The 13,985-nt window shown below is 40.2% G+C and overlaps 1 protein-coding gene across 2 annotated transcripts in view; it reads right to left on the minus strand.

The window, feature by feature from the left end:
• LOC132825797 (fibrillin-2-like) overlaps positions 1-13,985 on the minus strand; it is a 327,149-nt gene that overhangs the window by 152,587 nt on the left and 160,577 nt on the right. For both annotated transcript variants that reach the window (XM_060841289.1, XM_060841280.1), the window contains exons 11-15: positions 12,547-12,693; positions 10,788-10,907; positions 5,306-5,431; positions 3,520-3,642; positions 148-270 (exon numbers count right to left, since the gene is read on the minus strand). In XM_060841289.1, coding sequence (XP_060697272.1) covers positions 148-270; positions 3,520-3,642; positions 5,306-5,431; positions 10,788-10,907; positions 12,547-12,693 — 639 coding nt within the window. The remainder of the gene's footprint in view (positions 1-147; positions 271-3,519; positions 3,643-5,305; positions 5,432-10,787; positions 10,908-12,546; positions 12,694-13,985) is intronic.

The following is a 13,985-nucleotide window of genomic DNA, read 5'->3' on the forward strand; positions in this document are numbered from 1 at the left end:
TTTTAAAGATATCTCTGAAAAGTAATTTGAATTCCCCAAAGGTCTGAATCACGCAAAGTTCTGGCATATTATGAAAGAATTAATAAAGAATGACAGCAGTGACCCATCTTACTTGGGTCACTGTCTGGAATTATATATCTCTCTTACCAACACAAACCCGCCCATCCACACCAACAGCGAGGCCTGGGGGGCACTCACACCTGAAAGAGCCTTCAGTATTGATGCAACGACCATTCATGCAGATGCCTGGAGTTTGGCATTCATCAGTGTCTAAACAGAGAAGCATAAAATATTACATTTTCAACATCATTATTTCAGCTGTCACAGAATAATGAAAGCTGTCCTCTTAATTCCGTTTAAAAAAAAAATTGGCTTACTTAACTTCCAGATGTATTACTGTCACAGGACTAACAGTTCTTTTCTTAAAGAATGCTGGGTTCATAAAGCTCTCAAACTAAAATAAGTGACGGTGAGGTGGTATGGGGGGTGGCTGTTTTAGCTTAGTTGGCTGGATGGCTCACTTGTGATACAAAGTGAGGCCAACTGTGTGGGTTCAATTCCCAGACCAGCTTAGGTTATGATGAATGATTCTGCATCTCAACCTCTCCCCACACCTGAGTGACCCTTAGCTTAGCCAACACCAGTTCTTGCTGTCTCTCCCTAATCAGAGAGCAGTGCTTTGGTCTGAGGACACTGTGTGACTTCACCTTGCACACTAAAATCTATAAACTTTGAAAGCACAGTCCACGTGCATTTTGAAATTATCAGTTGAAACATTTTAAGAACAAGACAGAATGTGTTAATGTCCTCAACCTATTCAAGGGTCTTCCATTATAGTACCTCAGTCATCAAAGAGCTATCAACTTTAAAGTGACACTTATGATACTGTGGCTACTAACTTTAAACTTCTTAACATTCAGGATAGAACTTGCAATAAAAAATAGTAATAGAGTAATTGCAATTTCAGGTGAACACAATTTAATGGAGAAGTCCAAAGATATCATAAAAGATGATCTGGTCATTATTACATTGTAGGTTGTGGGTGTTCAGTGTGCACAGATTTGCTGCTCTGTTTCCTACATTTCAACTGTGAGTAAACGCCAATACATGGTTAGCTGGAACGTGCTTTGAGATAAGAGGTGGTTGGTGAAAACCACGATACAAACGCCACTCCTTTCTCTGGGAAGTAAAATTACTGTTTAAAAGTGTGAAGTCTCATTCCTTTAGCTTTTGAGCATTGCTAGAGATTTAGAAAAAAGATTAAATTAGAAAATGTGTCTTGTTACTTTACCCTTCTGTTCCTTTATTGCCCTCTTTCTTATTTGATTTTTTTCCCACTCTGTATTTTGCTGTCTGTACCTGATTGGATGTGGAAATCAAAATTTATACATGCATATTCTCCCCTCCCTCTGGGGTAATGCTTGGGAGGCAGGGATGGGGCTTGTACATGGGTAGCTTGTCTGAGCTCAAAATATACCAACATTTGATCCAGTGTCACCGCACCCTGGTGGAATCCAATTCTTTGGGAAATTGAAATAAATTATCTGTAAAGGCTGTCTCATCATATTTATGCTTCAAACAGTCTTCAGTATAGCGAAAAAGAGAAACTGAGGACGGCAGATGAGGAGATCAGAGTTGAAAGGTGTTGCGCTGGAAAAAGCACAACAGGTCAGGCACCATCCGAGGAGCAGGAGAGTCAAAATTTCAGGCATAAGCTCTTCATCATTTAGCTACAACCAAAGGAAGAAAACTGTGATGGCCTTCCACTGGATGCTTCAAGAACGTTGCAACATTTTGGAAAGCCAAATAACCAAACATTCATGGGATGGCACCTGACATAAGTGTTCGGATATTCCTGAGCCTCCTTTACCATACATCCCCAGGGCCGGGTGGGATTTATCCTAGGATTCTCTGGGAAGCCAGGGAGGAAATTGCTTAGCCTTTGGCTTTGATCTTTATGTTGTCATTGTCAACATGAATAGTGCCAGAAGACGGGAGGATAGCAAATGTTGTGCCCTTGTGCAAGAAGGGCAGTAGAGACAATCCTGGTAATTATAGACAGTGAGCCTTACTTTGGTTGTGACTAAAGTGTTGGAAAAGATTATAAGAGATAGGATTTATAATCATCTCAGGAGGAATAAATTGATTAGGGATAGTCAATATGGTTTTGTGAAGGGTAGGTCATGCCTCACAAACCTTATTGAGTTCTTTGAAAAGGTGACCAATCAGGTGGACGAGGGTAAAGCGGTTGATGTGGTGTATATGGATTTCAGTAAGGGGTTTGATAAGGGTCTCCACGGTAGGCTATTGCACAAAATATGGAGGCATCGGATTGAGGGTGATTTAGAGGTTTGGATCAGAAATTGGCCAGCTGAAAGAAGACAGAGGGTGGTGTTTGATGGGAAAATTCATCCTGGAGTTCAGTTACTAGTGGTGTATTGCAAGGATCTGTTTTGGGTCCAATGATGTCTGTCATTTTTATAAATGACCCAGTGATGTTAGTAAATTTGCAGATGACGTTAAGGTTGGTACAATTGTGGATAGTGACGAAGATGATGCAGGTTACAGAGGGACATAAATAAGCTACAAAGCTGGACTGAGAGGTGGCAAATACATTTAATGTGGAAAAGTGTGAAGTGATTCATTTTGGAAGGAGTAACAGGAATGAGGAGTACTGGGCTAATGGTAAGATTCTTGGTAGTGTTATTGATCAGAGAGATCTTGGTGTCTAGGTACATAGATCCCTGAAAGTTGCCTTCCAGGTTGACAGGGTTGTTAAGAAGGCATATGTTTATTGGTAGAGGGATTGAGTTTCGGAACCAAGAGGTTATGCTGCAGCTGTACAAAACTCTGGTGTAGCCGCATTTGGAGTATTGCGTATAGTTCTGGTCACTGTATTGTAGGAACGATGTAGAAGCTTTGGAAAGGATTCAGAGGAGATTTACTTGGATGTTGTCTGGTATGGAGGGAAGGTCTTACAAGGAAAGGCTGGTGGATTTGAAGCTGTTTTCGTGAGAGAGAAGAAGGTTGAAAGGTGATTTAATTGAGACATATAAGATAATCAGAGGGTTAGATAGGGTGGACAGTGAGAGCTGGTGGCTAGCATGAGGAGCATAGCTTTAAATTGAGGGGTGACAGATATAGGACAGACGTCAGAGGTAGTTTCTTTACTTAGATAGTAGTAGGGTTGTGGAATGCACCGCCTGCATTAGTAGTAGACTTGCCAAATTTAAGGCCATTTAAATAGTCATTGGAAAAACATATAGATGAAAATGGAATAGTGTAGGTTAGATGGACTTCAAATTGGTTTCACAGGTCGGTACAACATCGAGGGCCGAAGGGCCTGTACTGCGCTGTAATGTTTTATGTTCATTAATAACTGAAGCAACACTGATGTATCTTAGTTGTATTGAAAAATCATTGGACCCAAAACACTAACTCTGCTTCTCTCTCCAAAGATGCCACCAGACCTGCTAAGTTTCTGTTTTTGTTTCAATTTTACCTCGTGCTGTTACATACCAATGCAATATCGCCCATTGGGTGCCAGCACAAAGCCAGGTTTGCAGATGCACTTGAAGCTTCCATCTTCATTGATACACATACCATTGAGGCACATGTTGGTTGTTGCACACTCATCATGGTCTGAAGAGAATAAAGAGCTATCATTAAACTTCTGTAACCTTTGATTACAGCTTCATTCCTTTTGAACCAGTGAGTCTAATTCTCCGGGTTACCACAAATTACAGGCGATATGTGTTACTCATGCCTTTTTCCAACAGAAGGAGCTGCTTAATGCCTGCAGTTAACAAATTTGTGAAATACTTTACACAAGATGTGATGATTAAATAAATGTAATGAATATGTTGACAGTATCGCTGTATTGTCAACAGCAAAACTATTTTGAATTATTTTCTTGACAGCTTGAGATTAGAAAGGGTTAGTGCACAAATTTGCTTTTCCATGATAATGATAGGAATTAGTTTGATCCTTGCTGGGAAGATTGCTTTGAAATGATACCCACCAGAACATAAAGAGAATGAAGGAGGCATTGGTTGAGAATATTGTCTGACTGAAGACAAGGCTTTGATCCATTTGGCTTGGTTAGTAAGTTTGTTGATGACAATTGGTGGTGTAGTGGACAGTGAAAAAAGTTATCTCAGAGTATAACGGGACCTTCATCAGATGAACTAGTGGTCTGAGGAATGGCAGATGGAGTTTAATTTAGATAAACACTTGCCCATGTGGATCCCCTTACTCTCGACTCCCTTGTCTACCCAACATCTAACTAACTCAGCTTTGAATTAATTTAAAGACACAGCCTCCACTACCTTCTCGAAAGCAATTAAATATTTCATTCTCAGTTAAGGAGATCAGCCTCCAGGTGTCATCTCAGCAAAACCTTGTACAGCTGCAGGAGATATTCTGGTCTTTGGCATTCCATTCCCTTTCTAATAAATAACAGCATTCCATTCACCTTCCTCATTACATGCATATGAAGGGACAGTGATACTTGTCAAAGACAAACTGTATCTGACTGATAGGACAATCTGGAGGCGATGGAGTTCCCAGGATCTTGATAATCTGTCCTTACTGATAAGAGTTCAAAGGGCTGTAGGATTCATTTTCAGCAAACCTAAGAGTTGTGATCCATCCAGTACATCATGGCCACTAGGGGCTTTTGTGGCGCAGTGATACTGTCCCTAAGTCTGAGCCCGAAGGCCAGAGTTCAAATCTCACCTGCAACATGCCCTGATTGCTCCCCATCCCCTCCTCACCAACCCACAATGGCTTCTACACAATCTCTTTGCTCCATTAGTAACATTGGGCTGGCTTTCTGGAGCTGAATGAACCTGGTGCTTTTCCAATTTCCTTTCATCCTTTAAAAAACATTTTCAATAACGGATATGTTTAATCCAGCTTTTGGTCTCCTGTCCCTAACCCTTTCCTCCCTCAGCCAATGTCTTGTTGCTTACATATTTCTATTTATGAAGTGCATTTGATAATGCAGAGATTCAAATTATTATTGTTTCTGATAATGTAATATCATGCAAATGGATTTACAAAGCTGTGGGTTAAAGGGAATGGAAATAACTTGAATTCTCTCCACACTTTCTACGTCATAGCAAGTTACTGTTGTCACTCAGTAGCTCAACCTTCTCCTCTTTAAAACTTAAATATCAATATAACACTTGGTGAAGTAATGATATTTACTCCAAAGCAAGGAAAAGCAGTGTTTGATAGAAAGCAACATGTCCTTTGTCCGTGCATTGGTTTCCAGTGTAATTGGAGGGCCAGTGTCTCTTACCAATACAATTCTTTCCATCTGGAGTCAGTTCGAATCCAGCATTACAAATACACTGGAAACTACCATCTGTGTTCACACAACGACCATTTTTACAAAGAAGTCCATTTTGAATACACTCATCAATATCTGAAATGAGAAACAAGCAGTGATATGACAAGACACAAAGAGAGGATTGCAATTGTATCAAAACTGATTCAAAGGTGTATAAGCAATATCAGAAGTTACCTTGGAATTCTATGGTTCTATGATTCTATGAAGAGTACAGTACAGGAATAGGCCCTTTGGCCCACTGAACCTTGGCTGACACAAGACACTTTGCGAAACTAAAAACCTTTTGTCTCCACATGGTCCATATCTCTCTATTTCCTGTCTAGTCATGGATCTGTCAAGACACTTCTTAAATGTTGCTGTTGTATCCGCTTCTACAACCTCCTCTGGCAGAGCATTCCAGGCACTTATCACCCTCTGTGTGAAAAACCTGCTTCTCATATCGCTTTTAAACTTACCTCCTGTTACCTTAAACCTATATCCCCTTGTAATTGACATTTCTACCCTGGAAAAAAGACTCCCTCTATCTTTGCTTTTCATAATTCTCCTTTTATAATTTCATAAAAACCTCACCCTCCTCAGTATCTGCAGCTCCCCCAACCTTTATGTCATTCACAATCTTACTAATCAGAACTACATTCTCCTACAAATCATTTGCAATAATTCCTCAGTATCTCATGAATTTGCCTATCAGCACCAAGAAATAATTATCAACAAGATTAACACCCATGGGCAAAACTCACATATCTGTGATTTTTACCATATTTTTTAACCTTTTTTAACTTACTGTTAAACGAGCTCTGCACTTGCATATTTAATCAGCTGTGGGGGTTCTCAGGAACAGAACCTTTATGGTTACATAGGAGTGAAAGTATATACATTACCAAAGTGATGTCCAGCAGTGATCCCTGAGGGACACCATTGGTGTCGGATAAAAGCCATTCCAAAGCTACTCTCTGTATTCTATGACGAAGCCAGTTCTGTATCCATCTTACCAACTCATCATGGATGTCACGTGATTGCACCTTTTGTATTAGCTTATCAACATCTCCTCCTTTTTATAATGACATGCCCTAGAATGCCCTTCTCTAGACTCAGCATCAACTATGTCCTTGACCTTTGTGAATATTAATTTGTAAAATATTTAAGTATTTACTTTAAATATTTGTTAAGGACCTGCCCTATACATCAATTTGCTCCTTCATCCTTGAGTGGACCTACCCTTTCCCTAGTTAACTTTAGAAACCTGAAGATAGGCAGAACCCTCAATGAATTTTTTAAAAAAGCAGAAAAAACTTTAACAAGGAGTTAGGAAGTCTAAAAGGAGCCACAAAATGACCTTGGCAAACAGGATTAAGATAAATCCCAAGGCTATTTATATGCATCTCCTGATATCTAGACTTCACAGTCACAAATAGTCATTTATTTTCAAATCCCTCCCATTTTCTCACTCTTTCCTTCTATCTGTATATATCCTTCTGTCTCTCAATCTTTGTCCTTCCAGATTTCTTTCTCAAAGTTATTCTGTATTTAATTTTTACCAGGCAAAAATAAGCAAACATTCAATCATACCTTTTTTAAAAAACTTTTTAACATTATGGTGCGAAGTCACCTGAGGAAGGGGCAGCGCTCTGAAAGCTTGTGATTTCAAATAAACCTGTTGGACTACAACCTGGTGTCAGGTGACTTCTGATTTTTAAAATCATGATTTGGTGCTTTTTGGTTTATAACAATGCAACAAGCATATGTGGCTGTATATATTGAGGAAATCTAAAATAAAATTCTTTGTGTGAAACTAAATTGAACATGTCCAATAACACCATTCCAATGTTCTCCCTTTACTTACATTGGCACGTTGAGCATCAATAAAGTGGGAGACCACACTGCGCCTTTCCAAATTGCCTTCCCAGTTTAATACTGTGGGGAAATGCCGTGGTTCACTGGTATTTCTAATCCAAACTAAATAAAGTCAAAAATTTCAATAAAGCATCTTTTACCCAGCAGAAACTTGTGACATGCAAAGGTCAGAATGGCCAAAAGTGTTCCTAATAGTTGGGTTCTCAGATATGTCTAACAAAACCGGCTATGTTAGCGTGAATGAAATATCTTAACACACTGATAATTCCCAAGATTATTTCAGTGAATGTTATATTACTAGAACTTTGCTTCACTGGATTTGTCAATTGTTTTTCAACAAGGAGGCAATGAAATTGATAATAAATACATAATCTATACCAGGTCAGATAACTCATCCTAAACTCTCTGCTATTCCAGCAATGACCAGACAACTCACATGAACTTAGTAGGTTATATCATCTAGTCAGCACAGAAGGCCAAACATGCTCTTTTGCATCCTCGACAATGCATTGAAGGCATCTCAAATAGTTTCAAAAGTGCTTTAATAAAACTGTCAATCTCATTTAACAATTCCAGAAATACCTTTGTTTTAAGTTTCATGAAAAAACATATTTACATCTTGAAGATTGTATAACTTCTAATGTCAAGATTGCTAAGATTACTCATGAAACCAAACTTTCAAAAGTAAGTATGATAGGAAACTTGAGACTTGCTGTGAATAATGACATTTGCCCTGTGCCCTTTCCAGGTCTCAGCTTCTCCTGATCAATTCCAGCCTCATGTACAAAGGTCACCGTGCCAGACCACCCATAATTGTGTTAAATCATTGCAGACAAAGACACCACTGCATCAATAATAACTCCTTTTCGGAAGTTATAATTAACTTTTCTGTCAGACACCAAAATACATCTAGAAATTAATCAGTGGCCTCAACAGACAAACTAACAACTAAGCAAGTGCTAATAAATGAGTCCTTAAATCAGAACCTTCTGCCTATTAGCACTATGAACTGCTAAGCAAAGTATGTGGCTAGGGCAGATCAATTTTGCAAAAAGGTTTCAGCCTTCACCATGTGTTTTTACACATCCTGGCTGCCTACATAACAACTAAAAAGGTGTCAGGCTTGTGTTTTTGACAGGAGAGAGTCCGTGCAGGTGCCATCTGGTACATTGAACCCTTTGGTGCCCATTTGCGTTTGAATACCACAGCATTGCATAACAGGCGGACACATGGTCTGAAGGTTTCATGGTGAACAGAAATGCAGCCCACAAAAAGCTTCTGAAACTCTGCTCTGCAGAAAACAAAGCGTGAATATAAATTTGTTTCGCAAATCATTGATGTGATTTTTCTGAAGGTCTGTGAGCACAGAAGAGTATAAACGCCAGTCATCATCTTAAGAGTTGAATTGATCAAGGTATTTCCAAAGGATGATACGGCCATACCCTTGGCTATGGAAAAAACAGGGCAATCTAATATCTGAGGAATATAATGAGCAAGGGTAAAAAGGGATTTTAAATAAAAACATTTCTCCAGTGTTTTATGCTTGGTATTCTCTTCCTTTGTTTAGATTAGATTACTTACAGTGTGGAAACAGGCCCTTCGGCCCAACAAGTCCACACCGACCCGCCGAAGCGCAACCCACCCATACCCCTACATTTACCCCTTACCTAACACTACGGGCAGTTTAGCATGGCCAATTCACCTGACCTGCACATCTTTGGACTGTGGGAGGAAACCGGAGCACCCGGAGGAAACCCACGCAGACACGGGGAGAACGTGCAAACTCCACACAGTCAGTCGCCTGAGTCGGGAATTGAATTACTACCTGAACAACTATAACCAAAATCTGATTATTGTTTCACAATTGTCAACAGGGCTTCATATCATTAGTTAAGTGCGCATTTTTTAAATTTCCTTTGTATCACTAAGTTCTCCCCTCTCCAACAGTGTTGATGATGTTCTGTATCTTGACCAGTGACTATTGTTACTTAATCAAATAAGTTGATGTGGACTCTGTTGAATCCTTACCAGAATGTAAGCTTGGAACTTAATAGCACAAAGGAGGAATAGTGAAAATCCTGGATGAGTTAATGCATCCTAAGCCACAAAACATTCATTCAACATAATCCAGATACTAAACCTCAAACTCTTTGGTATGTGGGACACAACTCCTCATTGGCTGATTCAGTGGTCTGGGTAAAGGTGACCATCAGTTATGGGCTGTGGACAGACAATTTCATCATTGCAGGTAAGCTTTATTTTATCCATGCTTGACATCGAAACGGAACCAACTCTCAACTGGACACAGGTATCCATTTAGGGTAATGAAGCTTAGCTTCATACCTCCCAGATAAGAGACACTTGTGAAACCTAAATGCATCTTAGATAAACTAACACAACAAAATGATCAACTAAAGTTGGATTGCCTTGGTCATGTACATCATAAATTTAGACTGAGAATTTGCATTTTGTCATGAGTACTCTGTACATTGAATGAATAGAACAAGCAATGCTTTTTGATGTATTTTTGTGGGATGTCAATGTTACTGTGTGGCCAGCCATCTCTAATTGCCCCTTGAGAAGGTGGGGGTGAGCTGCCTTCTTGAATCTCTGCAGTCCATGTGCTTTCGGTATACCCACAATGCCTTTAGGGAGGGAACCCCAGGATTTTGACCCAGTGACAGTGAAGGAACAGTGATATATTTCCAAGTCAGGATGGTGAGGGGCTCAGAGGGGAACTTGCAGGGGGTGATGTCCCATGTATCCGCTGCCCTTGTCCTTTTAGATGGAAGTGGTCATCAGTGTAAAAGGTGCTGTCAAGGGATTTTGTTGAATTTCTGCAATGCATCTTGTAGACGCTGCACACAGATGCTACCGAGTGTCGGTGATGGAGGGAGTAGATGTTTATGGATGTGGTGCCAATCAAGCAGGCTGCTTTGTCCTGGATGGTGCTGAGCTTCTTGAGTGTTGTTGGAGCTGCATCCAGCCAGGCAAGTGGGGAGTGTTCCATCACACTCCTAACTTGTTTGTTGCAGACAGTGGACAGAATTCAACTCTTCATGATCTTTAATGGTACAAATTTGGTAAATGTATAGCTGTCCATAGAATGTTGTGAATGAAGATGAAGTAACTCTGCAGAGGTCAGTATCCTGTCACCAAGTCACCCTTTATTCACACATTGAGAGTCCTTGACACTGATCCAGCTTTGTCACAGCCAATTCTCAGAGTGAACAGGATGCCTGACACTCCTGTTCACATCTATCAGTCGGGATTCCCGGATTGGGGCTGTTAATCTCGCCCAATTAGGGAACTCACATTCTATGACATCCAACTGGCTGACCTCATTACGATCGCTACACAAAAACAGCGATTGTAAGAGATGCAAGCAAAGTTCTACAAAATAATTATGAATCCAGAAACAAAATGAAATTGTTAAAAATATGAATATTGTGTGGCATATTCTGTTGTGGCCTGAAATAACAACTTATCATTTCATAAATACTGCTTTTCCAACTTTATATTTTGAGCAATTTCTATTTCCATTGAGACTAATTGCTATTTTTGTTTTATCACTTACCAATGCAGGCTTGCTTAGTGGGCGTGCCCTGGAATCCAGTGTGGCATTTACAATGGTAGGAACCCGGAGTGTTAATACAGTCACCATTTGTACAGGGACTCGATGTACACTCATCAACATCTACACAGACCAATGCGTATAATGTAAGTGATATTTCAGGCAGTCAAATTCCATAGATATATCAGTTGACCCTCTTCCAATTAAATCTTTACCAATGTTACAGTATTAAAACATTTTGTACTGCAATTCATTTTTGTTATTCTCAATTAATGTTTATTGATTTCTTCTGCATTTTTATTTCATTCACAACTACTTTTCATTATAATTAAAATTGTGAAAATTCATTTCACGTTATTCGAAAACTAAATTTCCTTTCAAAGGTTGGTACACTCATTGAATGTTTATTTCGAGGATGTTAAATCACAGATCTGCAAATTCTTAAAAACATCTTCATCTCTGATGAAGAGTCATCTAAACACAAAAAGTTAGCTTGCTCTCTCTCCACGGATGCTGTCTGACTCCAGCATTTGTTGCTTGCAGTACAGATTCCAGCATCTGCAGTAACATGCTCCTCCTTTATTAAAAACAAGTTTACCTGTGCCAGTGTTAGACCGAGAACCTCAAACCCTGAGGTTATTTCAATCCCCAGTCCATTAAAAATTTTAAAAAAGGACTGCCTATGTTAATGAGGTTTGATCTACCTATCTGTTCTATCAATTACAATAGTTATTTGCTGATATTAACCTTCGGGCTGTTACATCACTGGTAGTGCTGGCTGCATTCCATGTTGCATAATTATCTCAGCAGGTAATCATAAACTCAGAGTATGATTGACAGCTCAAAGAAATTAGTAAAGAATTGGCTGTCCTTAATGAAGGGTTATGAAGTGGTTTATTTTATTCATTTTGGTAATGATGAAATTATTTGACAGATCTGCAAGTTTTGAACTGACTTTTATGAACATAGAACATAGAACAGTACAGCACAGAAATGGGCCCTTCAGCCCAGGGTGATGACGCCAAATTAAACTAATCCCTTCTGCCTGCCCTCGGTCCATATCCATCCAACTGGAATTATTTTTTAATTACAGTAAAGACTGTAATAGATCTGCAGACCTTTCGCTCATTATATTGCAACAAGGCTCCCCAAGCCTCTGCACTTTGCAGTGTTTGCATAGATATGAACGGTTGTGGAAGCTGAAACACCAGCTTAGGCTGTACCTCCTTCCTGACACACTGCTATTAACAGAATTGACATTGTAAGGAATAAGTTGACGTTCCAAACCTTGTAAAAACAGGCAGGATTTTAATCAGATTGGAAGCTCAGTCTAACTTTCTGTGCCTAAGGAGATTTGGCCAGAATCATTTTTTTCATTCAAGTTCTTGTGACTAAAATAGGTTATAGCTTAATTTCAGAAGCGTGTTCTCCAACTGAAGAAGAAGAACATCGTACATGGATTCCCAATGCAAAAGGCAAGGGAAGTAATTTCTCCATCACTTTTACTTATGTGTTCGGTGGTACATGAATTTGATAACAATAATGTCTATTAATTCATAGTGACTGGAGTCCTGCACTTGGAAAGCATTTGGAATATTGCAAAACAAACAAGCATCTTTTATCAGTAATGTAAAACAATGGGCTTCCACATTTTAAATAAACTTCCTTTCGTTAAAACGTAAACTGGTAGTGTCAGGGAAAGGTGAGCATCACTTTGGAAGCATTTACCTTTTAATGGGTAAAATGAATGAATGATTCTTACCAACACATTCTCTGCGTAGATCTTGCTTGAAACCCATATAGCATTCACAACGGTAACTTGTTGGTGTGGGGATACAGCGCCCATTCAGACAGAGATTGGTGAAGTGTTTACAGACATCTATGTTTGTTTGATTAATGGAAACAGTGCCTGGAAGAAATTCACATTTTCATTTAATAATAAAACAATGTCAACAATTTAATAAAGGGTTCAATGGTTGTGGGCGGCACGGTGGCACAGTGGTTAGCACTGCTGCCTCACAGCGCCTGAAGACCCGGGTTCAATTCCTGACTCAGGCGACTGACTGTGTGGAGTTTGCACGTTCTCCCCGTGTCTGCGTGGGTTTCCTCCGGGTGCTCCGGTTTCCTCCCACAGTCCAAAGATGTGCGGGTCAGGTGAATTGGCCATGCTAAATTGCCCGTAGTGTTAGGTAAGGGGTAATGTAGGGGTATGGGTGGGTTTCGCTTCGGCGGGTCGGTGTGGACTTGTTGGGCCGAAGGGCCTGTTTCCACACTGTAAGTCTAATCTAATCTAAATGTTAAAATGGCTTTACGCAGCGGTTTTCCAGAGATTGCTTTGGGGAAGGCTTATATGGAAGGACAAGTCACATTTCAATCTCTCTTTGTAGAAGCTTTATCTTTTCAAATATTAAATTCTTGTTAGTTGTTTACATTTAAAATTCATAAAGAACAACCCAGAGTCAAATATTCATATAATTAGTCTCTGTTTGTCCAACAATTTTGCTCAATTCCTGTTACCTCATCACTGAGAATTCACGATGCCTGGAGGAGTGATCAGGGAGACGGAATTGTGGAGGTGGAGGGCTGGTGGAGCATAGAGAGCTCACTGATTCCTCACCATCATGGGGGTAATTCAGTCAGTGGAGGGGATAGTAGAGGATGGCCCACTTAAGTGGCCAATTTGGGTGGCATGGTGGCTTCGTGGTTAGCACTGCTGCCTCACAGCACCTGGGACCTGCGTTCAATTCCAGCATCATGGGACTGTCTCTGTGGATTTTGCACATTTTTCCTGTGTCTGTGTGGATCTCCACTGGGTGCTCTGGCTTCCTCCCACAGTCTAAAGATGTACGGGTTAGGTGGATTGGCCATGGTTAGACAAGGAAAGGCAAACCACACTCCTTTCCTCACAGGATTCAGTTATCGTGTTGTGTAATGTAAATATTCAGCATCACAGTCCCTTTGGCAGCTCCTGTGAAAGAGTGAATATGTAAGGTACGAGTGAGGTTAGGATGCCATTTGAATAGGGGAGAGAATGCCAGGTATGTAGGTTGCTAGTATACAAAGTAGGAAGGGGGCTAGGTGAGTGATGGAGTGTCCAGGATAGGTTGGAATGAGTGGGAAATATTGGGTCTGATTGGGGAGGGGCTGATCATGTCTGGTGGGGCAGCATCGGTGGACTGGCTGAGGAAGGCTGTGCTCAAG

Source organism: Hemiscyllium ocellatum, chromosome 2 (assembly GCF_020745735.1).
Source record: "Hemiscyllium ocellatum isolate sHemOce1 chromosome 2, sHemOce1.pat.X.cur, whole genome shotgun sequence".
Classification (NCBI taxonomy): domain Eukaryota; kingdom Metazoa; phylum Chordata; class Chondrichthyes; order Orectolobiformes; family Hemiscylliidae; genus Hemiscyllium; species Hemiscyllium ocellatum.